The sequence below is a fragment of the Staurois parvus genome, unplaced genomic scaffold (assembly GCF_062004578.1).
Source record: "Staurois parvus isolate SC_StPar_1 unplaced genomic scaffold, SC_StPar_1.0 ptg000154l, whole genome shotgun sequence".
NCBI classification, from domain to species: Eukaryota; Metazoa; Chordata; class Amphibia; order Anura; family Ranidae; genus Staurois; species Staurois parvus.
This window is the reverse complement of record NW_028317950.1, coordinates 10,244,497-10,269,687: the sequence shown is the minus strand read 5'-3', so window position 1 is coordinate 10,269,687 and position 25,191 is coordinate 10,244,497. Positions and strand designations below refer to the sequence as shown.

General features: G+C 41.2%; 1 protein-coding gene across 1 annotated transcript in view; it reads right to left on the bottom strand.

Annotated features, from left to right (window-relative positions):
* Positions 1 to 661: 661 nt before the first annotated feature.
* The window catches only part of EXD3 (exonuclease 3'-5' domain containing 3), a 392,849-nt gene continuing 368,319 nt past the window's right edge, over positions 662 to 25,191 (bottom strand). The window contains exon 22 of the mRNA XM_089675029.1: positions 662 to 3,837. Within this exon, the coding sequence (XP_089531155.1) occupies positions 3,548 to 3,837 (290 nt within the window). The 3' untranslated portion in view covers positions 662 to 3,547. The remainder of the gene's footprint in view (positions 3,838 to 25,191) is intronic.

The following is a 25,191-nucleotide window of genomic DNA, read 5'->3' as shown; positions in this document are numbered from 1 at the left end:
ATTAGCTTTTTATTGCTGTCTGTGCCCCAGTTAGGGAGATTCACCCTCTCTATTTGTCCTGTTTACCATTATCATTGAAAGTGAAAGTGAAAGAAAACCCCAAATTTTGGGTTGTCCCCAGCAAAGTTATAGCGGGGATATCTTCCAATGGGAACACTAGTTTCGGTGCCTTGGAAAGAGATTCCTTTAATTTGCAGAGATTTCCTCTCACTTCTTGTTTTGGCTTTGTGACAGGAAGTGAAGGTAAATCTACCCAGTGGGACAAAAATGGCAAGAATAAACTGTCAGGGGTTATAACCCTCCCTTACTTTTTTTTTTTTTTGTTCATTTTGGATATAGTTCTACTAAATTGATTGTTTTAAAGCTGAACTGTCTTAAAGCTGTGACTATCTTATTTACTAAATGATTTGTAACTCTGTCTACATAGCAGCAAGGTGATACCACTTCTAGTTGCATGTCTGCCTTTGGCTTCCGTAACTCAGACTGTACTTAAAGCCAACAAATCAGTATGACAGCCAGGCAACTAGCATTTCAAAAGGAAAGGTCAGCAAAGATTTATTTTATTCAGTTTAGGTATCATCTCAGCAGGTTCGGATGTAGGCTGAAGATTTTCTCAGCTGGCTTACGGACAGATCTACTTTAACAAAGATGTACAATGATATAAGTTTAGCAGAATCATTTTTATTCACAAAACTGATTCAGGCATCAGTACAGATACAGTATGACAGTACTTGTCCTGCAGCAGCACAGTAAGTAATTAATTTAAAGTTCAGCAATTCCTGAATTAACCCCATGTCCACAACCTAATATCAGTGTCTTGTGTTTATAAATATAAAACATTTCAGCTATGAAATAGAAACTACACTCCACTGCCAGGCTGATAAGGAACATGGAGCTGCCCTGCGCAACTGCCCCCGGTGCCAATAAAGGTCACCCTGAAGTAGTTGAATTGCTTGGCGAGCACCTCTGAACCCTTGAGCAGCTGGAAAGGACCGCCATTAATGGAGAGGGGTACCATCTGCTGTAAAGGAGGGTGCTGTGTGACTATGATGCCAAGTATGAAAGAGGATACCAAGCCAAGTCGAGGAACACCAGGCGAGGATGAGTGCTGAATCTATGTTCCATCTCGAGCCCATGTGTATATAATTCCAACAGCCTACTAATAGAGAAGGTGTTCCACTTTATAGCTGAAAGCAACACCTCTTTTAAAATAACAGAAATATAAAAAACACAGATTAAAAACAAAAGTACAGTATTTGATAAGAAATAATAAAATAGAAATAATGGTAAATTACTTAAAGATGGAGGTATGATCTGAGGGAACTGTAGCATTCCTCAACAAACATGAATGGACCATAAGGCGAATCGGCAGAGATGACGGGTGTTGTACATGCTGTAACACTTGAATGAATGACTTATAGCAGGACACTGTGCAATCCTCTACTGCCATGTCCTCCTCCACCAGACGGACCATGTACTGGGTTTATCCCCAAATTTAGACCTTAAGACAATTAAAACGAGGAATCATATAATAAAACAGAGCAATAAGCAGCAACCATAGTAACCACATTTCAGATCAATGCTTTAAGATCTGATAAAGATTTACTGCGGCTGCTATGGGTTACTGTTCACACATTATATTCTTTACTAAATTTGCCTTTATTAAAGCCTTTAAGTCTCAAGACTTTTATGGTATCAAAAGACATTCCAATTATAGAACTGAAGGCCTGGAGAAGGTCCATGAGCTAATGTTCCACCCAAGTACTGTATGTACTTAAGACCCTTTCACACTAGCAGACTCCACCAACGGATCTACATGCTCCGCGTGGGATCTGTCCGCTGATCCCCGCTGAGCAGGCAGATGACAGGTCCATGTCCACTCCGCTTATGCAGAGCGGACATGGACATATCCCACTGTCCTCTATGGGTGGTCGGATGTAAATGGACTGCCTCTCTGCTTTCATCCAACTGTCATCTGAATCGATCTGCTAAATGGATGGTGAATGGATCCCCATCTGTCTGTTTTTAGCGGATCTGATCGGATTGGATGCAGGCGAGTGTAAATGGACATGTCTGAAAAATGGAGAGGTGGACTCGAATGGTCTGCCCATGTGAAAGGGGCCTAAAGAAGAATTTCAGGTAGGGATATTTTTTACATAGTTTCATTAGTCAAGCTTGAATCAATATAACCATGTATATACCATACCTGTGGGATCCACATGGAAAATGAAAATCTTGCTGCCCTGCTGAATTCTGAACACATGAGGCTGGACGCTCAATGTGGGCCACATTCAGAGAATGCTTTGCATTTTCTCAATGAATGCAAAGCATTCTCTGGTTGGACGAGGTGGAGAGATATGGCGGTGAGGCAGCATTTTATTTTGCAGCGACAATGTAAGGACAGGGCCACTTTAAAATACTAGTTGCCTAGCTGTAACTCTGATCCTAAGGCTGTAAAGTTCTGTCCTGAAAATGCAGGCAGCAAGTGAAATCAAAAATCTTTTTCTACAGTACTTCAGTGCTGAATCCTGGACAGTGTGAATCCTGGACCCAGAGCAAGCATGCAGATAAAGGATCAGTTTCTGATCCTTATCAGCATAACAGGCATGTATTTTCAGGAGGACAGCAATATAAGTCTGTATGCCACAGGACAGGTTTTCTTTAACCTCCATTATGAATGCCCAACACAAGTACAGAATCAGAAGGGCGGACTTTAACACCCACAGGACACACATTTGAATTGCTGGGTGGCCATTGTTTAAGGGGTTAATAAAAGGTCTCCCACTGTCACTCCAGGCCCCATCCACTGCAAATGTTGCTAGTTTGATATTCTTTTTCTAAAGGGTCATTATATTATTCTGTGCCTTCACTCACTATTGTACAGACCATGCACCATGTTTTATAGTGGAACACTCTCCATTATAGTGTATTTATACCTAAATCTTTGGATAGAGTAAAGAAGGGTTAGAGAAGGGGCAGGACAGCATGGCATGCTAGGTGTGGTGAAAATACAAATCCCATGAGGCATTGCAAGCCTCTGACAGCCACAGGCATGACTTCCAGTGGAAGAGCATGATGGGATTTGTAGCTTCACCTCGACTGGCATGCAACGTTTACTACCGCTCACTACCGCTGGGTTGAGGTGAGGTTTTTAATTGCGGTCTCTGACCCCTTGGGGAGAATCACCCATTAACCATTAACACAGGACAGAAAATGAAGGGAAATCTAAAATATTACAGTTGTCACCAGAAGGGAATTCCTCCAACTGGGTCACGTTCCGGTGACAACTGTAAGAGAGGATTTGACATAATTTTGGGGAGATTTCTCTTTTTCATTTTTGTAACTTCTGGTCAGGAAGTGATGGGAAAACTTCCCAACACGACACTGACAACAAAGAACACTCTATCCATAAAATAAAAGTTTTGGCTAAAGATACATTCATAATCAAAGTGTAGAGTGTCTATTGCAAAAATAAAGTGTACAATCACAGGCATTCCACAGCTTGTCAATTTATGTATTTTACAGATCTGGTCCCACCATAGTCCATTCACAGACCCTGACTGGTAGACTGGTAAAAACATTCTCCTTGATCTTGCAAAACTTCCTTGAACTGGGACACCACTCGGCCAAAGTGCGAGCCCTCCCAAAATATCTTGCCACAGTGACTACAGCAGAAGAAGAGGGAGACCTTTTCTACAATCCCTGCTGGGACTGCGTTTAACTGTAGTTGTGCTCCACTGGGGAGGTTGAGGTACAGGCCCAAGTCTTTCATCCATTCAAGATCCTGGCTGCTGTCTGATGATTCTGATTGGCTGGCAGGTTGAAGCTTTTGAGGGTCTGTGAAGGAAAGCAAAGACATAAATATTCATGAAAACACACTAATATTATAGACACAAGATTCATTGTTTTTTTTTTCACTTAATTGCAGAATCCTGGTTTCTTTTGAAAAAGTTTAACGTTATCTCTTAACAACCTTTTACATGGAAGGATTAAAGCTGAACATCAGGTAAGCATCTAAATGCTGAGTTGCAATAAATATATATATATATATATATATATATATATACACACACACACACACATATACATATATATACATATACAAGTGTACTTCGGTTTACAATCGCCTCAGTTAACATAATTTTCGGTTTACAACTGAAAATCCATTGAAAAGAATTCCTTTTACATGGAAGGATTAAAGCTGAACATCAGGTAAGCATCTAAATGCTGAGTTGCAATAAATATATATATATATATATATATACAGTGGGGATCGAAAGTTTGGGCACCCCAGCTAAAAATTTGTATTAATGTGCATAAAGAAGCCAAGGAAAGAAGGAAAAATCTCCAAAAGGCATCAAATTACAGATTAGACATTCTTATAATATGTCAACAAAAGTTAGATTTTATTTCCATCATTAACACTTTCAAAATAACAGAAAACAAAAAAATGGCGTCTGCAAAAGTTTGGGCACCCTGCAGAATTTATAGCATGCACTGCCCCCTTTGTCAAGCTGAGACCTGCCAGTGTCATGGATTGTTCTCAATCGTCATCTGGGAATACCAGGTGATGTCAATCTCAAAGGTTTTAAATGCCCAGACTCATCTGACCTTGCCCCAACAATCAGCACCATGGGTTCTTCTAAGCAGTCGTCTAGAAAACTGAAACTGAAAATAGTTGACGCTCACAAAGCTGGAGAAGGCTATAAGAAGATAGCAAAGCGTTTTCAGATGTCAATATCCTCTGTTCGGAATGTAATTAAGAAATGGCAGTCATCAGGAGCAGTGGAAGTTAAAGCAAGATCTGGAAGACCAAGAAAAATATCAGACAGAACAGCTCGCAGGATTGTGAGAAAAACAATTCAAAACCCACGTTTGACTGCACGATCCCTCCAGAAAGATCTGGCAGACACTGGAGTTGTGGTCACTATTCCACTATAAAGAGATACTTGTACAAATATGGTCTTCATGGAAGAGTCATCAGAAGAAAACCTCTTCTACGTCCTCACCACAAAAATCATCGTTTGAACTTTGCAAATGAACATATAGACAAGCCTGATGCATTTTGGAAACAAGTTCTGTGGACCGATGAGGTTAAAATTGAACTTTTTGGCCGGAATGAGCAAAGGTACGTTTGGAGAAGAAGGGGCACAGAATTTAATGAAAATAACCTCTGTCCAACTGTTAAGCATGGAGTTGGATCAGTCATGCTTTGGGGTTGTGTTGCAGCCAGTGGCACAGGGAACATCTTACGAGTAGAAGGAAAAATGGATTCAATAAAATTTCAGCAAATTTTGGATGGTAACTTGATGCCATCTGTGAAAAAGCTGAAGTTAAAGAGAGGATGGCTTCTAATAATGGATAATGATCCTAAACACACCTCGAAATCCACGGGGGATTACATCAAGAGGCGTAAACTGAAGGTTTTGCCATGGCCTTCACAATCTCCTGACCTCAACATCATTGAAAATCTATGGATAGACCTTAAAAGAGCAGTGCGTGACAGACAGCCCAGAAATCTCAAAGAACTGGAAGACTTTTGTGAGGAAGAATGGGCAAAGATACCTCAAATAAGAATTGAAAGACTCTTGGCTGGCTACAAAAAGCGTTTACAAGCTGTGATACTTGCCAAAGGGGGCAGTACAAGATATTAACTCTGCAGGGGGCCCAAACTTTTGCAGACGCCATTTTTTTGTTTTCTGTTATTTTGAAAGTGTAAATGATGGAAATAAAATCTAACTTTTGTTGACATATTATAAGAATGTCTAATCTGTAATTTGATGCCTTTTGGAGATTTTTCCATCTTTCCTTGGCTTCTTTATGCACACTAAAAAAACTTTTTAGCTGGGGTGCCCAAACTTTCGATCCCCACTGTATATACACACACACACACATATACATATATATACATATACAAGTGTACTTCGGTTTACAATCGCCTCAGTTAACATAATTTTCGGTTTACAACTGAAAATCCATTGAAAAGAATGCCCAACAAATTTGTTACGAATTTTTTTCGCAATATGAAGTGTATGTTGGTGCCGGCTTTCTTTTTTCTTCACTATAGCTCACAGAATTAGCTGTCACTTTCCCCAGAGTTAAAGGAAACTTTGTTTCTTTTAAGAAAGTAAAAGGAAGCTTTGTTTCTATTAACTCGGGGAAATAAACTAAAAGGAAACGTTCTTTCTTTTAGCTGGGGGAAAAGTGACAGCTGAATCTCCGAGCTATAGGGCAGAAAAAAAAGCGGTAATTACATTTAAAAACCGGCACCATAATAAATTAAAAAACAGTGTGGGGTCCCTTCTCCAATCTATACCAAGCCCTTTGGGTCTGGTAAGGATTTTGAGGGGAACTCCCACGCCAAAATGTAAAAACAAAAAGGGCGTGGCCCCCCAAATCCATACCAGACCCTTATCCGAGCATACAGTCCGGCAGGTCAGGAAAGGGGGGGGGGGAACGAGTGAGCGCCCCCCCTCCTGAACCATACCAGGCCACATGCCCTCAACATGGTAGGCTGCTTTGGGGCAGGAGGGCTCTGCTTCCAAAGATGGCTCCCGTCATCTGCCTGCTCCGGTGGTTTGACAGTTCTTAAATATGTAAGGGGCAGGGCCACCCGGGGACATCTCGCATGTAACCCCACCCCATGTGACATCAATGATGATTGGGTGATGTCCCCGGTGACCCTGCCCCTTACATATTTAAGAACTGTCAAACCACCAGAGCAGGCAGATGGCAGGAGCCATCGTTGGAAGCGGAGCCTTTTTTTAAAATTCTTTTTTCGGGTCGTTCGCAGTGGACATCATGATTGACATTGGATCTACTGCGGGGGACATTCTTTTAGTTTTTTCTTTTAATAAAGGACTTGTCAAAGACCGTGTCCTGTCTTTTTTCACTCCACACTTTTTGTTTATGTGAATGAGTAGACCATGTATGCCATACTCATTCACACGGGGAAGGGGGGGACTGGGATCTGGGGGGCTTCCAGATTCCGATAAGCCCCCTGCCCGCAGACCCCCACAACCACTGGCCAGGGTTGTAGGGAAGAGGCCCTTGTCCCCATCAACATGGGGACAAGGTGCTTTGGGGGGGGGAGCACCTCTGCCCCAAAGCACCCCCCATGTTGAGGGCATGTGGCCTGGTATGGTTCAGGAGGGGGCAGGGACACTCGCTCGCCCCCCCCCTTCCGTTTCCTGACCTGCCGGGCTGCATGCTCGGATAAGGGTCTGGTATGGATTTTGGGGGGGACCCCCCCCACACCATTTTTTTTTACATTTTGCCTTGGGAGTTCCCCTCAAAATCCATACCAGACCCGAAGGGCTTGGTATGGATGGGAGGGGGGACCCCATGCCGTTTATTTATTTTTTTAATTGCCGGCAATTCTTTACCATTCAGCTGTCAGTGGGGAACCCCGTTGCCAGCTGAAACATTAACACATGGTTGTCACTACTAAAATACCACATGACTTGATAAAATAACTCGTGGTATTTTAGTAGCGTTTACTTTTTTCTAACCTCTGGAATGGATGAATTGGTTTTCAATACATTCCTATGGGAAATGGCGTTTCGGTTTACAAATTTTTCGCTATAAGAAAAGTCCTGCAGAACAAATTAAATTCGTAAACCGAGGTATGTATATGTGTGTGTGTATATATATATATATATATATATATATATATATATATATATATAAATTGTTTCACTTGAAAGGATTTGCAATTTTGCGCAGCAAGTTTTTTGATCCAGAAAAATCTTGCCCCACAGCATAATGTATGATGCCTACTGCAGCACGAGTATAGCTTGATCAGGAATATAGTGAACATGGCTGCTTGAACATTGAAGTAGCAGCAGTAGACTGATGAGGTGGTCTCTGCTAACACATCCATTTTCTATCTGCACATGTGCACTGTAAGGCTTTATTCACACGGGCTTAAAGAACTCCAGGATAGGCAGAAAAAAATCACCCATTAGTACACCCCCCTACACAACAGTGAATACAATTTAAAAATCCTTACCAAGTCTAATCGAATTTTCACTACCTCATCTCTGTAATTCAAAAGATACCAGCACCTGCTCAGCCAAGGAGAAGGTGTAACAGTAAGGATTACATCATATCCTCTCTGCAGTAAAAGGAAACTACAGTTCCCATCATCCACAAGGAATTGTGATTGTGGGTGGGTACACTAGGCCTGTACATGTTGAATGTGTCTCAGAGTCCCAGTCTGCCCACCACTGCAAGTAGGGCTAAATTACATCACTGCTTCCAGGAGAAAACTACAGAAGGCATATGCCAAGACCAGTGGCTGGGGGAATAGGAGGAATAGCAGCCATTGGTCTTACAAACAGGAAACCAAAACTAATTAATGGATGGATTTGAAAATGAATAGAATATTTCAGAGTGACTACTGAGTGAACCAGAAGAAGGATGACATGATGAATGAAGGTAGCATATCGGCAACAAAGGACATGTAAAGAAGCTTTTGTCCGGAGTTCTGCTTTAAGCGTACATCTGTGCGGAGGGCTGTGTGCTCACATGGGAAGCACAGGTATTCTGTGCATCCACATGCAGGCAGTCCCATTCATGTCAATTGCGATGTAGCAGCTGTGTGGACACAGCCACTGGTTCCCATGTCACACTGTCTGCATTTGTGGATACGCATATGCACCTGCATGGCTGTCAAATTGGGATCAGCGGCTGTGTCCATGCAGCTGCTACGTCTTAATAGACATGAATGAGATGGATGCATGGAACACCTGTGCACCTCATGTGGGCACACAGCCCTTCTTGTGTGAATGAACAGAACTTGATTGGCTCCTAGCTTTCCCTCTCCTAGTCTGAGTGCTGCTGCCCAGAGGATTACAAGAGGCTATTACTAAGACAAAGCTAGGAATATACAAAAGCTGCATTTGAAAATTCAATTACTGTTTTTTTTCCCAACGCCTAACTGCATAAACTGTTATTTCTTTTTATAACTTCTTGGAGGTCAGCTGTATTAGAAAAACTAGAAAGGACGAGGGCAAAGCAATGTGAATAACTGTACAAAAAGGGAAAGGAAGATAATTAAAGGAAATCTATTGTGTTAAAAAAGCTATTTCAATATGCCTGTGAATGTGATCAGCTTTGCGGATATGACCTTGTCAAAGTCCGTTAATGTTTTATAAACATTTTCTGTGTATAGTTAAAATATATACACAAATGTACAGGGGGGCAGCCATATTTTCTCAATATTACATACGCAAACGTACATAGCAATGCTGCACGGTGCTTGTACTTTACGGTTTCCCAGTCTCTATGGTAGTCTATTAGCCTACCTAGCATGTACAGTATATATATTATACTCTTTTGAGGTGTCATTGCAATGCTCATATGAAAGTACCATTTGGATGTGAAGCCTCATTTTCATACATTTCTGCTCTGTGACATATTTTATCATATGGTTTTTTAAGATTTGTAGAATCTGCTTCTATTGGCAATTGTGAAACTATGCTACCACCATCCTGGCTAAATGACTGCTGAGATAAAAGTCACTACAGAATAAGCCAAGTAGGGAGTAAATCGTTTTTTGATTTACCAAAGGCAAATAGGCAGTTCACTTTGCAAGAGAAGGTACATTTTGCAAGAAAACTTGCCCCAGAGCTTAGTGAATGTGGTGATGTTTCACTTTGAAGAGAATGCCCAATCACATGTAAGCAAAAAAAAAAAAAAAACAAATCACAGGATTTTGCTTGCAGAGGATTGGATGATAGAAGTCAGCAAAGCTTTAGTCCATTTTCTAATCTCTGGGGATAATTATCTTCCAAAGTGCAACTTCCCTTGCAAAGTGAACAGTCTGTTTGCCTTTAGTAAATCATCCCCATTATGTCTTTGAGCTGACCCATTGACTTATAATGAGATGTGCGAAACCGTAAAAGACATTCACTGAGCAACACTACTAAGAAGGAAGCAGTGTAATAATACCAAAAAGTAAGTTTTTAAAACAACTGAACTGAATATTATTTATGTTAAGCTGATTACATTCATATGTATTTCCAACAAACTTTAAAGGACAGTCTTTTCTAAATGGGGGCCATTGTGACTTGTCTGCGCTCTACATTCTGGTAACATGTTTAAATAATTACTGTCTAGTTTCCCACATGGGGCCAGTAAATGTCCTTTTATACATATGTAGTAAATTGGATGCAGCAAGTCCAGACTCGCGTCAGGCAGCAGTTCAGACACTTGTCTCAATGTATAGAGTCTGAGCTGGATGTTGCACGGCTTCACTTCTATAGGGGAGCAATCATCGGGCACCTGATGCAACTGATGACCAGTCTTCTTTTTTGGACTGTTTTATTTGAAACTTTTTGAAAAGGAAACAGATTTCCCTTCAGTTATTAAAAATATAATTGATTCTTTTTTTTTGGTAGTCATGTTAAGCTCCATGCACACTAGATTAAAAAACACCAGTGCTCTTGGCAAAAAAAAAAAAAAAGCGAATGTTGAGCGGTTTTTTATTTCTAGCGGTTAGGAGAGCTTAACTTTTTTTTCTCCTAGAAAAATGCTCTCAAAAATGCAAAACAGAAGGGTTTTTCTCTGCTTCTAAACGGTGAGCTTAACAAATGCCTCTAGACTACCTAATGTGATGGACACAAAGGATAACATTAGTCGCTTCTACAGGCAAAATGCTAAACTCCTCTAGGAGCAGGGTCTTTTTAAGCATGGAGCTTAAATGTGAAATATTTCTTATCAATAATATGAAACCTATGCAGCCAGCAGGTGGAGTTCTTGGCTCCTTGTTACATGTTTTGCTTCTGTCTCTTTATCTTGTGTTTCTAAAAATTATACTGTTTACACAGCTCAATAGTTGAAGCTGAAATTAGGGCAAGCCATTGATGATGACATTTTCTTTCCTTCAACCGGCCTTCTCTGTCAGCAGAACGCAATGATTACTGCTAGTGGCTATAGCCTACGGCAGTAATCACATGTAAAAAAAATCTGACAGGCTGGTAGTACTAAAGTGGATTGATGGATTGGCTTCAGTAAAATCAGCCTGCCCATAGAGGGATGGAATCTTGGCCAGTCCTTGTCGAACTGGTCGAAATCCGATCCTTCTTTGGCCGACTTAACCCTCACAGTGCAAGACTAATTCATTATTTTCTGGTTTCAGACAGACAAAGCATGCCTCAAGGCAGTGTGTTTAGGCTATGCGGTCTCTAGCTAACCCATAGTGCTTCGGGAATCCTCAGTTATGAATTACATATTTATCTGTAAAACCAAACGTCTGTGTCTGTCTATCTATCATAAAATATATCAAAGCGTTTTAAAGCTTGTGAAAGTATCACTTTCACTATTACGAGCAAAGTGCAGGTTTCCTATGATGACAATATTCAGCATTCTGGAAGAATTCTAAGTGAAGCACAGCCTTGATGAAACAGAAGGCATTCACATGTTGTCAAGTCCATCTCATATCTACAATGTTCCAGTGGCCAACTAAGCATCCAGGATTTCTGCTGAAAATAGAATATTTTAGAATAGAAGATCTGAAGCATACAAATACAGAGTAATTTATAATAATTGGGCACACAAGTTAAAGACTAAAATACTTACTGGAATTATGTCTAATATCTACAGGTCAGAAGCCCAGTGGCAAAAGGGACTACATGCAGCTATGGAGCCACATTCAAGTGGACATGTTGCTTTACCCTGCAAGGGCCAATCACATATCTAATTTAAAGTGCTTCAGATTTGCCTGGCACTGTATCAGTGAGAAAAATAAATCAATGACAAGACAAATCAGTGGAAACAATTTATCTGGTTCTTCTCAAGTCAGGATTTAAGTTATCACCTTCATTAATACACCAGCGGCCTCCCTCCCTCCCTCACTTTCCCATTAGTAAGAAAAACTTCGGGAAGGGAGCCAAGAACAGAAAATGTGCGGCATTGTTCCAGGCTGCCCATTGTGTCCCGACCTTTTGCACACTCCAAGGAATGCCTGGTATGTCAGATTTACTTCCCTTCCCCCCTGAAAGGCATCTTGGCCAGGATGGCCGCTCAGTGAGCGAGGTCTCCACGTCAAGAGGACAAGATAGCAAGGCCCTTCTCTCGCTCTCTTTTTTTTCCTAGGGAGCCCACAATAAAAGAAACATTGTCATAAAGTGGAGAGAGTTTAATAGATTTCCTGGGGCCTGGAGGTGAAGAACAGGTCATCCAGTGGAATGTGGACCTACAGAGAAAGTTTCCCTGGGGTCAACAATGTGACTCTATTTTAGGGAACATAGCAAAATATTAGTCCGGGAAGAAAAAAGTTTCAGCAATGGAGATTAATGGTTTGCATTGAAAAGAAGAGAGTTTGAAGTTAAAGGAGGACTGGTGGAAAACTATACAGATCAGAATTATTACTAAATGATTCCTTGATATTGTTTTCCAATGCACACTTTGGCACAGAAGCGAATAATCCAGACTTTGGTTTCCTATAGCCCCAGAGGCCTGCTTGTAACACAGGAGCTATATGCGTCTACTCTGAACCATATTAGCAATTTCAGCCTGCTTGATCTGAGACAAAGAAAGGTCCACCCATATATACTGTTACATTAGCTGGGGTATTGGAGGTTCACACTTTAAAACAAAGCAACATGTAGCCATAATCTGATGGCAGGGATGCTCCGCTACCACTTTTACTAATATTCATAATGGGCAGAAAGTCAGCAACAATACTTGGGTACACTGAACCAGATTCAGCTGATACAATCTTGGTGGAGTCAATGATGACATCATATAATCTAGGGGAGTATAGCTGGGGGAGTCAATGATGACATCATATAATCTAGGGGAGTATAGAGATAGATAGAGCGAGAAATAAGCATTGAATAGGGTATATGATTGCCATTTATAAAGAAATAAATGGTCCATATAGAAAAACTTGGTACAAAGTTATTCACTTTAGGGTTATTACATATGATGAAGGTGCAACACTCTTTGCAGCTAAAGGAAAACACGTTTAACCTCGACATATGGAAGGCCTTCTGTACAGTAGAGGCTTATTCATACCTATGGCTGGGGGTGGTAAAAATAGGTTGCTGAACCATGGGTTTAGTGTGAACACTCCCCACCCCCAACCCCCAGGGAATATGCATGTATTGTAAGGTGAACTGCATGTTATTTTTCTTATTGACATACACTTTAACCGCTTAAGGCCCGCCCACAGTACATTTAAGGCTGCAGGTAGGGCATTTTTTTACATTTCGAAACCTTGTGATAAAAAATGAGATCTGCAAAATACTCACCATGCCTATTTAAATTTCTTGGGGTGTCTACTCTCCAAAAAGGGGTCATTTGGGGGGGGGGGGATTGGTGCTATCCTGGCATTTCATGGCCTCCAAATCTGTGATAGGTAGTGAGGAAGTGAAATGAGGAAGTTCTGCACCTTCAGGCTTTCAAAGTGATCATTGGATTTTAGGCTCCTGTGGCTAGGCTCCCAAAAAGTCTCACACGTGGTATCTCGGTAGAAGTAGAAGAATGTATTTTGGGGTGTAATTCCACATATACCCATGGCTTGTGTGAGAAATATATAATTTAAATGACAACTTTGTGTAAAAAAAAAAAATGCTTTTGTAATTTTCCAAAAACCTGTGGAAAAAAAAAAAAATCTTCCATGGACTCAATATGCCTTTAGCAGATAGCTTAGGGTGTCTACTTTTTGAAAAGGGGTTATTTGGGGGTGTTTGTACTATCCTGGTATTTTAGCACCTCAAGAAATATGATGGGCAGTCAGAAAGTAAAAGCTGTGTAAATTCCATCTATACCATAGTTTTTAGATGCTATAACTTTCATACAAAGCAATCAATATACACTTATTGGATTTTTTAACCAAAAACATGCAGCAGAATACATTTTGGCCTAAATTTATGACGAAATTTTTGTTTTTTTTATATCTTTTATGACAGAAATAAGAAAATATTGTTATTTTTTAAAAAAAAAAAAAACTTTGTTTATAGTGCCAAAAATAAAAAGCGCACAGTTGATCAAATACCAGTGAAAGAAAGCTCTATTTATGTGAAAAAAGGACATAAATTTAATTTATGTACCGTATTGCATGACCGCGCAATTGTCAGTTAAACTAGCGCAGCGCTGTATAGCAAAAAAATGGCGCAACTTGCAGTATCTATACCATAATACCATAGTTTGTAGACGCTATAACTTTCACACAAAGCAATCAATATACACTTATTGGGATTTTTTTTTTTACCAAAAACATGTAGCAGAATACATTTTGGCCTAAATTTATGACTAACCTTGAGTTTACTATATATTTTTTATAGCTGAAGGTAAAAAATATCGTTTTTCTTCAAAATATTTTTTTGTTTATAGCATGAAAATAAAAAGCTCACAGGTGCTCAAATATCACTGAAAGAAAGCTCTATTTGTGTGAAAAAAAGGATGTATATTTCGTTTGGGTGCAGCATTGCATGACCGCGCAATTATTAGTTGAATTAGTGCAGCACCAAATATCAAAAAGAGGCCTGGTCATTAAGGGGGGTAAATCCTCAGGATGACAAGTGGTTAAGGGGCATTCCGACAGGTACCTTTGTACTGAAATAATGTGTGGCACTTCATTCGTTAACATACATGTGGTAAGGCAGCTCATTCATTTAAAATGAGCTGCTAATGTATCACAGGGTGGTTTTAACACAGTATATTGCAATGTGTTTTTGATGGCTCACATCTGTGTGTTGTGATGTGCCGACTCGATTATGCGTTACGGTGCGCTGTGCGCAGTGTGTGTGCTGAAGTGTCATTCAGAATGAATGAATGAATGACACCGCACTGCAGTCAGTTTTATGTGCCTGTATTTGTGAACTTCACAAGGACATGAACTTTTGTGAAAGGCTCAGTGTAATCAGTAAAGCTGGAGTTTGTGGTTTTATAGAAAATCACACAAGTTCCATAAACAATCCTATATGCAAAACCCACAAGCCTAATAACTAAAACAAAACTGATACGTTAATGTGGGATATACTAAAATTATGCAGGATATTGGAGGACTCACAGATCTATCTTTCCTCCGTTAAACAATGGACTTCAAAGGAGACCCAAGGAGAAAAGGTTACTTCAAAGTGAGAACTATTCAATAACGGTCTCAACTGTCCTCTCCACCCCCATTGCTGTCAAAAGAATTCCTTTAAATGCTATGGGTGCTTCTCTCTTTTCTTTAACCTGTTTGGAGGATGTCAGATACTCTGGTCCAGTGACCTCCAGGGATATGCTACTTGGATGTATTCCTGTGAAATTACAGGAAGTGTCAAAAGTGTACCTGTCACACATGCTCAATAGAGGTGAGGCTGAACAGCATTTCACAAAAATGAAGTTAAGTTAGATGAAACAAGTAACACTACTTTGAAATGAAGAGCAGAAACTGGGGCTGTATTCACACTTGAGTGTAGCGTTTTTTGCACATTTTTTCATGCAATTTTGGAAGGTTCATGTTTGTTTTCATACAGCGTTTTTGAGCTTTTGCTTCCTTTTTTTTTATTAGCCAATAGAGAAAAATATCATCTGTTGCTAGGTTTTTCAGCTTTGTTAACTTTTCCATCAGCTTTTCTTTTTTAAAAATTATTATTCATTTATTATTATTTTCTTTTGTTAGAGTAAGGGTTGAGATTAGAAATTGGGGTTCAACAAGAACTGGAAGGACACAAAAAACAAATGCCTTGGAAAGTAAAACAGCTCCCTTTTATGTAGTTCATGGTGTATTTAGCTGTATGTCTGAAGTTCAACTTTAACCCTCAGTCACTGAAAATACAGTGCCTTGAAAAATTATTCATACCCCTCGAAATTTTCAACATTTTGTAATGTTACAGCCAAAAACTTAAATTTATTTTATTAGGATTTTATGTGATAGACCAACACAAAGTGGCACATAATTGTGAAGTGGAAGGAAAATGATAAATGTTTTTCACAATTTTTGACAAATAAATATCTGAAAAGTGTGGCGCACATTTCTATTCAGCCCCCCGGAGTCAATACTTAGACTCTGGGGGGCTGAATTGCCTTTCGCTGCAATTCCAGCTGCAAGTCTTTTTGGGGATGTCTCTACCAGCTCTAGAGAGGGACATTTTTGCCCATTCTTCTTTGCAAATAGCTCAAGCTCAGTCAGATTGGATAGAGTGTCAGTGAACAGTAATTTTCAAGTCTTGCCACAGATTCTCAATTGGATTTAGGCCTGGACTTTGACTGGGCCATTCTAACACAAGAATATACTTTGTTCTAAACCAGGGGTCTCCAAACTGCGGTCCACGGGCCGGATGTGGCCCTTTGCTTGCTTTTATCCAGCCCATGGAGCACTTTTCCTTCCAATGACATAAACAATGGGATGCTATTCTTCCCACTGACACCAACGATGGGGAGCTATTCCTGCCACTAACACCAAAGATGGGGCGCTATTCCTCCAACTGATCCCAAAGATTGGGCGCTATATCTCCCACTGACCCCAACGACTGGGCGTTATTCCTCCCACTGACCCCAACGACTGGGCGATATTCCTCCCACTGACCCAAACAACGGGGCACTGTTCCTCCCACTGACCCCAAACAACGGGGCACTGTTCCTCCCACTGACCCCAACAATGGGGCGCTGTTCCTCCCACTGATCCCAACGACGGGGCACTGTTCCTCCCACTGACCCCAATGACGGGGCACTGTTCCTCCTATTGATCCTAACGGTGGGGCACTATTCCTCCTACGGATCCCAGTGACGGGGCACTGTTCCACTGACCCCAGTGACAGGGCACTGTTCCTCCCACTGACCCCAGCGACGGGGCACTGTTCCTCCCACTGACCCTAACGATGGGGCGCTATTCCTCCCACTGACCCTAACGATGGGGCGCTGTGCCTCCCACTGATCCTAACGGTGGGGCGCTATTCCTCCCACGGACCCCAATGACGGGGCACTGTTCCTCCCACTGACTCCTGCAACGGGACACTGTTCCTCCCACTGATCCCAGCGACGGGGCACTGTTCCTCCCACTGACCCCAGCGACGGGGCACTGTTCCCCCCACTGACCCCAGCGACGGGGCACTGTTCCTCCCACTGACCCCAGCGACGGGGCACTGTTCCACCCACTGACCCCAGCGATGGGGCACTGTTCCTCCCACTGACCCCAGCGACGGGGCACTGTTCCTCCCACTGACCCCAGCAACGGGGCACTGTTCCTCCCACTGACCCCAGCGACGGGGCACTGTTCCTCCCACTGACCCCACCGATGGGGCACTGTTCCTCCCACTGACACCAGCGATGGGGAACTGTTCCTCCCACTGATACCAGAAACTGGGAACTAATTATTCACTGATGCCAGGTCATTATCTACTCCCACTGGCCACAATCCGGCTCCCCTAAAGTTTGAAGGGCAGTAAACTGACCTTTTGTTTTTAAAGTTTGGAGACCTCTGATCTAAAGCATTCCATTGTAGCTCTAGCTGTATGTTTAGGGTTGCTGTCCTGCTGGAAGGTGAACCTCTGCCCCAGTCTCAAGTCTTTTGCAGACTAACCGTTTTTATTCTAAGATTGCTCTGTATTTGCCTCGATCCATCTTTCCATGAACTCTGACCAGCTTCCCTGTCCCTGCTGAAGAAAATCATCCCCACAACATGATGCTGTCACCACCATGTTTCACGGTGGGGAAGTTGTGTTCAGGGTGATGTGTAGTGTTATTTTTCTGGCACACATAGCGTTTTGCTTTTAGGCCAAAAAGTTCAATTTTGGTCTCATCTGACCAGAGCACCTTCTTCCACGTTTCCTGTGTTCCCCACATGGCTTCTCGCAAACTGCAAACGAGACTTCTAATGGCTTTCTTTCAACAATGGCTTTCTTCTTGCCACTCTTCCATAAAGGCCAGATTTGTGGAGTGCATGACTAATAGTTGTCCTGTTGACAGATTCTCCCACCTGAGCTGTGGATCTCTGCAGCTCCTCCAGAGTTACCATGGGCCCCTTGGCTGCTTCTCTGATTAATGCTCTCCTTGCCTGGCCTGTCTGTTTAGGTGGACAGCCATGTCTTGGTACGTTTGCAGTTGTGCCATACTCTTTCCATTTTCTGATGATGGATTGAACAGTACTCTGTGATATGTTCAAAGCTTGGGATATTTTTTTTTTTATAACCTAACCCTGCTTTAAACGTCTCCAAAATTTTATCCCTGACCTGTCTGGTGTGTTTCTTGGCCTTCATGATGCTGTTTGTTCACTAATGTTCTCTAACAAACCTCTGAGGGCTTCACAGGACAGCTGTATTTATACTGAGATTAACTTACACAAAGGTGGACTCTATTTACTGAAAATTTTTTCTGAAAATATTTTCTACTTTCTGCTATAAAACATTGACTTCTGAAGGCAATTGGTTCCAGTAGATTTTAGCTAGGGGTATCAGCGTAAAGGGGGCTGAATACAAATGCACGCCACACTTTTCAGATATTTGGAAAAAATTTTGAAAACCATTTTATCATTTTCCTTCCACTTCACAATTATGTGCCACTTTGTGTTGGTCTATCACATAAAATCCCAATAAAATACATTTATGTTTTTGGTTGTAACATGACAAAATGTGGAGAATATCAAGGGGTATGGATACCTTTTTCAAGGCACTGTACAAAACTTCATCATGGTTAATTGTTGTTGTAGTTACTGCATATTTTTATGCGGTAATTTATTGCACAGTAGCTGGTTGTCAAGGTAACCGGCCTAAGGGCCTGGTATGGATTTGGGGGGGGACCCCACATCTTTTTTAAAAAAAAGTTTGGCATGGGGTTCCCCTTAAAATTCATACCAGATCAGAGGCGGACTGACCATTTGGAAACTCGGGCACTGCCCAAGGGCCTGGGGTCAGTAGGGGGCCCCATGACATGGCCCTGGTACCTTTTTCATAGGCTTTTTTGAGTTTGGGCAAGGACACAGGGGCCCCATGATCCCCTATTGCCCGGGGGCCCCATGAGTTGTCAGTCCGCCCCTGTACCAGATCCAAAGGGCATGGTATGGATTGAGGGGGGGAATACCGCATGTGATACTGCTACCAAAAACCCGGTGATAAATATCACATCTTTTTTTACTTGCTGGACTTAACAGCTTACCCCATGTTTTTTTGCGATATTTACCGGCACATTTTTCATTCTGCATTAAATACCATAAAATCTTTCTTTTTTTGTAAATTGGAAATTTTTTTAACGCATGTGATAATTTATGCAAATGAGTCACACGATCATGTTATCGCATGCGGTAATCTTTAATGAATTGACTCCTATGTGTAAAAGAAGAAAAAAGAAATAAAATACAGTCTTTGCCTCTTGCTGTTTGAGCATCGGCCAGTTACAATGTTTTTCGATACATAATTAACAACGTACTTAGCGTTGGAGTGGGAGTTGTCCATATCTCATACAACGCTTTGCAAGGTGATGCCAACTCATCTGGGCATTGTTACACACAACAGTTACATTTTATAATATCATTGGCACAATGTTATTAATAAAGGACAAATGCCAAAATATTAGATCATAATATTGAGGGAAGTTCTGACCAATCAGTCTGCTAGCCAGCTACGAGCATAATTTAAACTGAACCCGTAGCAACGCAATCAAGCATATGTAGCCCAAACCGGTAGATTAAAGGATAAGTTCATCTTTTGAAAGAAAAAAAAAAAAATATAGCAGGTAGGGGAGTGGATCGCCCTACTTACTGTCATGAGGGGGGGAATTGGGCATGCTAAACATGTTACATCCTAAATACAGATGTAACATGTTCAGAAAGTTTAACATCCTTTAAAGAGCAAAGACCTACAGCTATTCTAGCACAGCAGCACCCTGGCTAAGCTGGTGGTCTCCATATTCCTTTCCATATAGGTTTCCCTTAAAGGACATCTGTGTTGGGTCCCCATATCTGTACTTGGGAGTGCCCTGCTCCTAAATGACTGATTCCCATGATAAATCAATGAAGAGAACAAGCCTGTGAAATCCTGGGAGTTTCCCATGGTCCAGTTCCCACCCTTTAACTGGCTAATTGCTTTATTCATTTAGTGGGAATTTTTGTGGGTTAAATTGTATTACAATGTACTAAATGTTTTTGTACCTGTGTCTCTCACATACTGTCTTTCCGGTTCTGACATTCCATCAACACACGCGGCTCATGTCTGAAACCGCGTATGACTTGTATGTTTGTAGGAAATGCACTTCTTGCTTTCATCTAATGTCTATGGCTTCTCTAAACACTATCATTATTAGCTGGGGAAAATACATTATCCCACACTCATTCTGCTTTGTTACATGGACTTAATAGGATTAGAATGTAACCAACAAGTGTGCTACTACCTACCCTGAGAAACAGGGTAATTTCTGCAATGCATGTTTTGAGTTGTAGAAGAGGATATGATGCAAACGTTATTATCATTCAATGTAAAAACGGAGCCAAAATGTTACACAACACAGTAGAGGAGAATACAAGAAATTTCCAGTACAGAAGAACTAGAAGAAAAGAAAATATCTGTGCTACTGGAAGAACCAATTAGAATCCAGCTTTCATCCAATGCCTACTGAGAGCGCTAAACAGGAATGGTCCTTACACTGAGCGTGCTCACAGAGTCCTCCCTTTTTGGGGTAACAAACATTTGCAAGCTTTTACAAATATTTACACACCATACTTAAAGATGGCGGTCGCAAAGTTCTTTCTCACATTTTGTAAATCCATTTAAAGGCAAAAAGTATCTTAAAAAGGAGCTACTCTTTCTATTTGTAGATACACGAGTGAATGCAGTTGGATTAGAGGTAAACTTTTTTTTTTTTTTAAGTTGTACTTAGAGATGTATTAGAAACAGGAAATGTAAAATAAATCTCATATTTATAAACCTTACGTCTGGGTGTAGTTTATAATCACGTATGTACATGTGGGTAGCCATATTTGCACTTTACATAGGCAGGCACTGCATAGAAGTGCTGCAGTGTGGATGTGCCATGCTGACCCACATCTACCAGACAGAGTCTGTCTGAGTGAAAACAATGGACTCTATACAGTCATGACAAGAAAGAGGCACTGTTTCTTCAAATGTACAAATCCTTTGATTTTGGTAATGCCAAAATTTAGCCAAGTTAGTAGTGTGGATTTTTATAACTGGTGCACTTTAACGTAAATTATCAGCCCAATGTATATTAGTGTCAAGTACAGACTTATTTGTATGTATAGTTTACAAATACCTCTGAATATGAGGACAGTCATATTTCCTCATTACATATGCAGGCTCTGATCCCTAATCATTTGTGCTAAATGGTAAATTCCTGTGCAAATCACATGTGATTTGTGAGCGGTGCGATTGGAGCCATACATTTTGTATGGCTCTAATCGCACCAACCCCCCCCCCCCCCAAAAAAAAAATGGTGCATGGCCTTTTTTTTAGTCTGAAATAAAATAGGGTCACATGGGTATTCCCACCTATGCGATCTGATTCTGCGGTTTAACCAGCAGGTTAAACAAACAAACAAAAAAAGTGGCAATTTCTCCCATCTACACATTCGATGTGAATGGGGAAATCACTCTCACAGCGCTCTTGTGTTCTGCCAGTGGGAAGCCTTCCCCAGCGGAAGAATTCAATAATCAGTGTTGCTGGCTATAGCCAGCGGCACTGATTGGATGAAAGAAAAAAAAAATGACAGGCTAGTTGAGAGATCCCCTTGTCACCTGTTCACGGATGGATCAAAATTTGTCTGGTCTCTGCTGAACCGGCCAAATTTCTATCCATTTATGGCTGGCTTAAAGCAGAGTTCCGGCCTCTGCCACCACCCTAAAAAAAAATTACAAATACGGTAGCTGTTGACTTTTAATATTAGGGCACTTACCTGTCCTCACCCCAAGCCAATTCTTCAATCTGCTGTCGGGTGCTGGTGCCACCACCTTGACTAAGGGAAACCGGCAGTGAAGCCTTTCCTACAGCGCATGCGCGAAGCATGCTGTGCTTTGTGAATAGACCCCAGTCCTCTGGGACCTTGGAAGTGTGAAAACCAGGTACCTGCGCTCCCCCCAAAAGGTGCCAAATGTGGCAGCGGAGGGGGGGAGGGGGAGGAAGAAAGAAGAGCTTCCACTTTTGGGTGGAACACCGCTTTAAGTCAAAGCTACACAGATTTTTGTAGTTCAATCATGCTAGTGATCAGGCACTAAAAGCAGCAACTGATAAACAGCTAAACAGATACAACAAAAGGTCTTGCATATTCACACAATGCTCCAGTATGTGCAAAGTCCTGTCATCATGTGTTACTTGTGTAACTTACTCCATAAGAAGCCATTGTTCCATCTCTTAACTGAACAATTACTACTCCCAGCAATTAATCACTAGGTATTTTAGTAGTACCATTGAGCTACTAAAAATCTCCTGTGTTGCTCTAGCCTAATGAAATAATTGTTGAAGTGGTTACTTTTCTCAGTTGCCAAAGAGTAAAATTACCCCTGTAATGTAGCTTAGACCTTGCTGATTGGCTCTCTTTTAATGTAAGGTGGGCCATACATTATGCAATTTTTTCTCCTTCAACCACAGGTTGAAGGAAAGAAAATTGCTCTGTTCCCCCATCATGACAGTCAGTGTTGATGAGGGAATCCCTCCTGCAGTGCTATTGTGCTCTGCCAGTGGAGAGCCTTCCTCCTTGGCAGAATACAATGATCACTGCTGGTGGCTCTAGCCGCCGACAATGATTGGGGAAAAAACCCAAGTCTGGTTGTACTGAAGTCAATTGATGGCTTGTCTTCAGTACAACCAGTCTGCCCTAAGATAGATCAAAATTCAAGCAACAGGAACCAAATTTCGACAAATTTCGATTTGCCTACGGCTGGCTTAAGTCTATCAGGGCTTATTCATGCCTAGTGCATTAAGCTGTATTGACCTGTGTTGGTCGGCTCAGGCTCAACGTACAGTAACAGCAAACGCTATTGCTATCTATGTGCCCAGTTTACAGCAAGGAACGGTGGTGGTGTGCGCTGAGAAAAAATGCGAATACACTGCATCATATCACAGTGCACAAAAATGGCTTAACAGAGCATGTCACAACATATTGCAGAACATAGAATTACATGGAAATTAAAAGAAAAAAAAAAAAGGAAAAGGGCAAGTACTGCAATGTGTTCTAAAAATGCATTATAGAACATGTCAGTGCAACATCACACAGCACACATTATATGTGCAAAATGTGCACGTGTGCTGTGAACGAGCCCTTATGTTGGGTACACACTTAGATCGTATAGCGATCTCTCAGACTTTAAGTACAGCAATCTCCTCCGCTGTGCCTTTGAGTTATAACACGAACTCTAATGGCGAATTCACCAAAAATACAATATTTCTTTATACTCCTGATTTTTATCTAGACTCTGGGAGATCTTCTTTATCTCACCAGTCAAACTCCATAGTACACAAATGTACAAAGCAGATCGAAGGTCAAGCCAAGCCTTATTACAGGTCTTATCTGCCTTTCAGGCTGCACATTAGTGACTCTTGAAGGAAATTGCCTGTTTTCACCTTGGCTGGCGAGAACAGACAGAACAATAAGGAAGTGAAGAGCGGGGAGGAGGAGGAGGGAGGGGGGACCATGGGATGGGAAACTGGAGAGAAAGAAAGAGAGAGAGAGAGACACACCTTTACTGCAGGCAAATGCCTGGCTTCCTCACACTTATCCAGAGACATGATAAACAGAGCAGAGCCAGGCTCCAAACCGCAGAACAGGTGTAATCAAAGGCTGCTCTTTCATTTCACCGCTTGGAGCACCGCAAAAAAAAAAAAAAAAAAGAAAGCACTTCCATTCCAAAATGTAGTCTCTGGAAACCTCAATGAAAATTAAAGGCCGACTCTGCTGATAACTTTTAATTCAGACTTGCAACTCTGCTCGTGACAACTAAGACTAAATAGTTACAGTGATTTGACCTGTATACAGAAAAAAGGGAATAATCCGCTGCTTTGTCCCTATAGCAAAAGTAAAAGACAACAAGAAATCTCCCCTGGGACTTTCATGCAGCAACAAAAGAAAATGTAAAACAATATATATATATATATATATATATTTCCAGAAGATCAATAAAAAACAGATTTTATTATAATTCCATATAAAACATTTTGTTGGTTAAAAGCAAAAGACTCTGGTCTTGTTGACCCAACTAGGATATTGTACACAACTTCTTCAATGTGTCATTGTACTATGTTGTCTGATTAGCAAAGTTTACAAAACACTTGTACATTAAAAAAAACAGCATACAAGTTACAGTACAACATAACTTTCTCCAGTGACCCTTTCCAACACATTTTGACTATAATTTTAACTACAATAGTTGAAATGCACATTGTGTTGACAAGACCAGAGTCTTTTGCTTTTAACCAACAAAATGTTTTATATGGAATTAAAATAAAATCTGTTTTTTATTGATCTGCCGGAGATACACTGTATTTATTGTTTTACATTTTCTTTTGTTGCTGCATGAAAGTCTCAGGGGAGATTGTTTGTTGTCCTCTAACAGTGATTTGGCTTTTGCCTTTTACAGAATTTTTTCTTCAGTAAAATCGAACCAAAGGAGAAGCAGGAAGTTTTATAAATGTTCAGCCAAATGCATAATTTGACTTTGGTGGGTGGAGTTGGGAACCATGAGCATGTCCGCATCAGGATTAGGTGTTCTTCAAGTGCTGCCAGCATAAAAAGCAAAAGCCCAGTGCTAGAAGGCTGTTTCTTTCCCATACACCCATCAGCTATAAGGTTATGATGATCCACCAAATAATGAGTGCCCCCACTTTTGGTGCCAAAATAGCCCTGACCTATTGAGGAGTGGATACCCCTAGACCTCTGAATTTATGCTGTGATATCCGACAGCAAGCCGTCAGTAGCAGATCCTTCTAACTCAGGGGTGCCAACTGGCAGCCCTCCAGCTGTTGGGAAACTACAAGTCCCATCATGCCTCTACCTTTGGGAGTCATGCTTGTAACTTTCTTGCAATGCCTCATGGGACTTGTAGTTTGGCAACAGCTGGAGGGACACCGGTTTGACAACTGTGCTTCAATTCCTGTAAGTAGTGAGGCGAGGTCTCCATGGATCGGACTTGTTCTTCCAGCATATCACACAGATACTCAATTGGATTGAGATCTGGAGAATTTGTAGGTCAAGTCAACACCTCAAACATGTTGTTGTGTTCCTCAAACCATTCTTGAACCATTTTTCAGTGTGGCA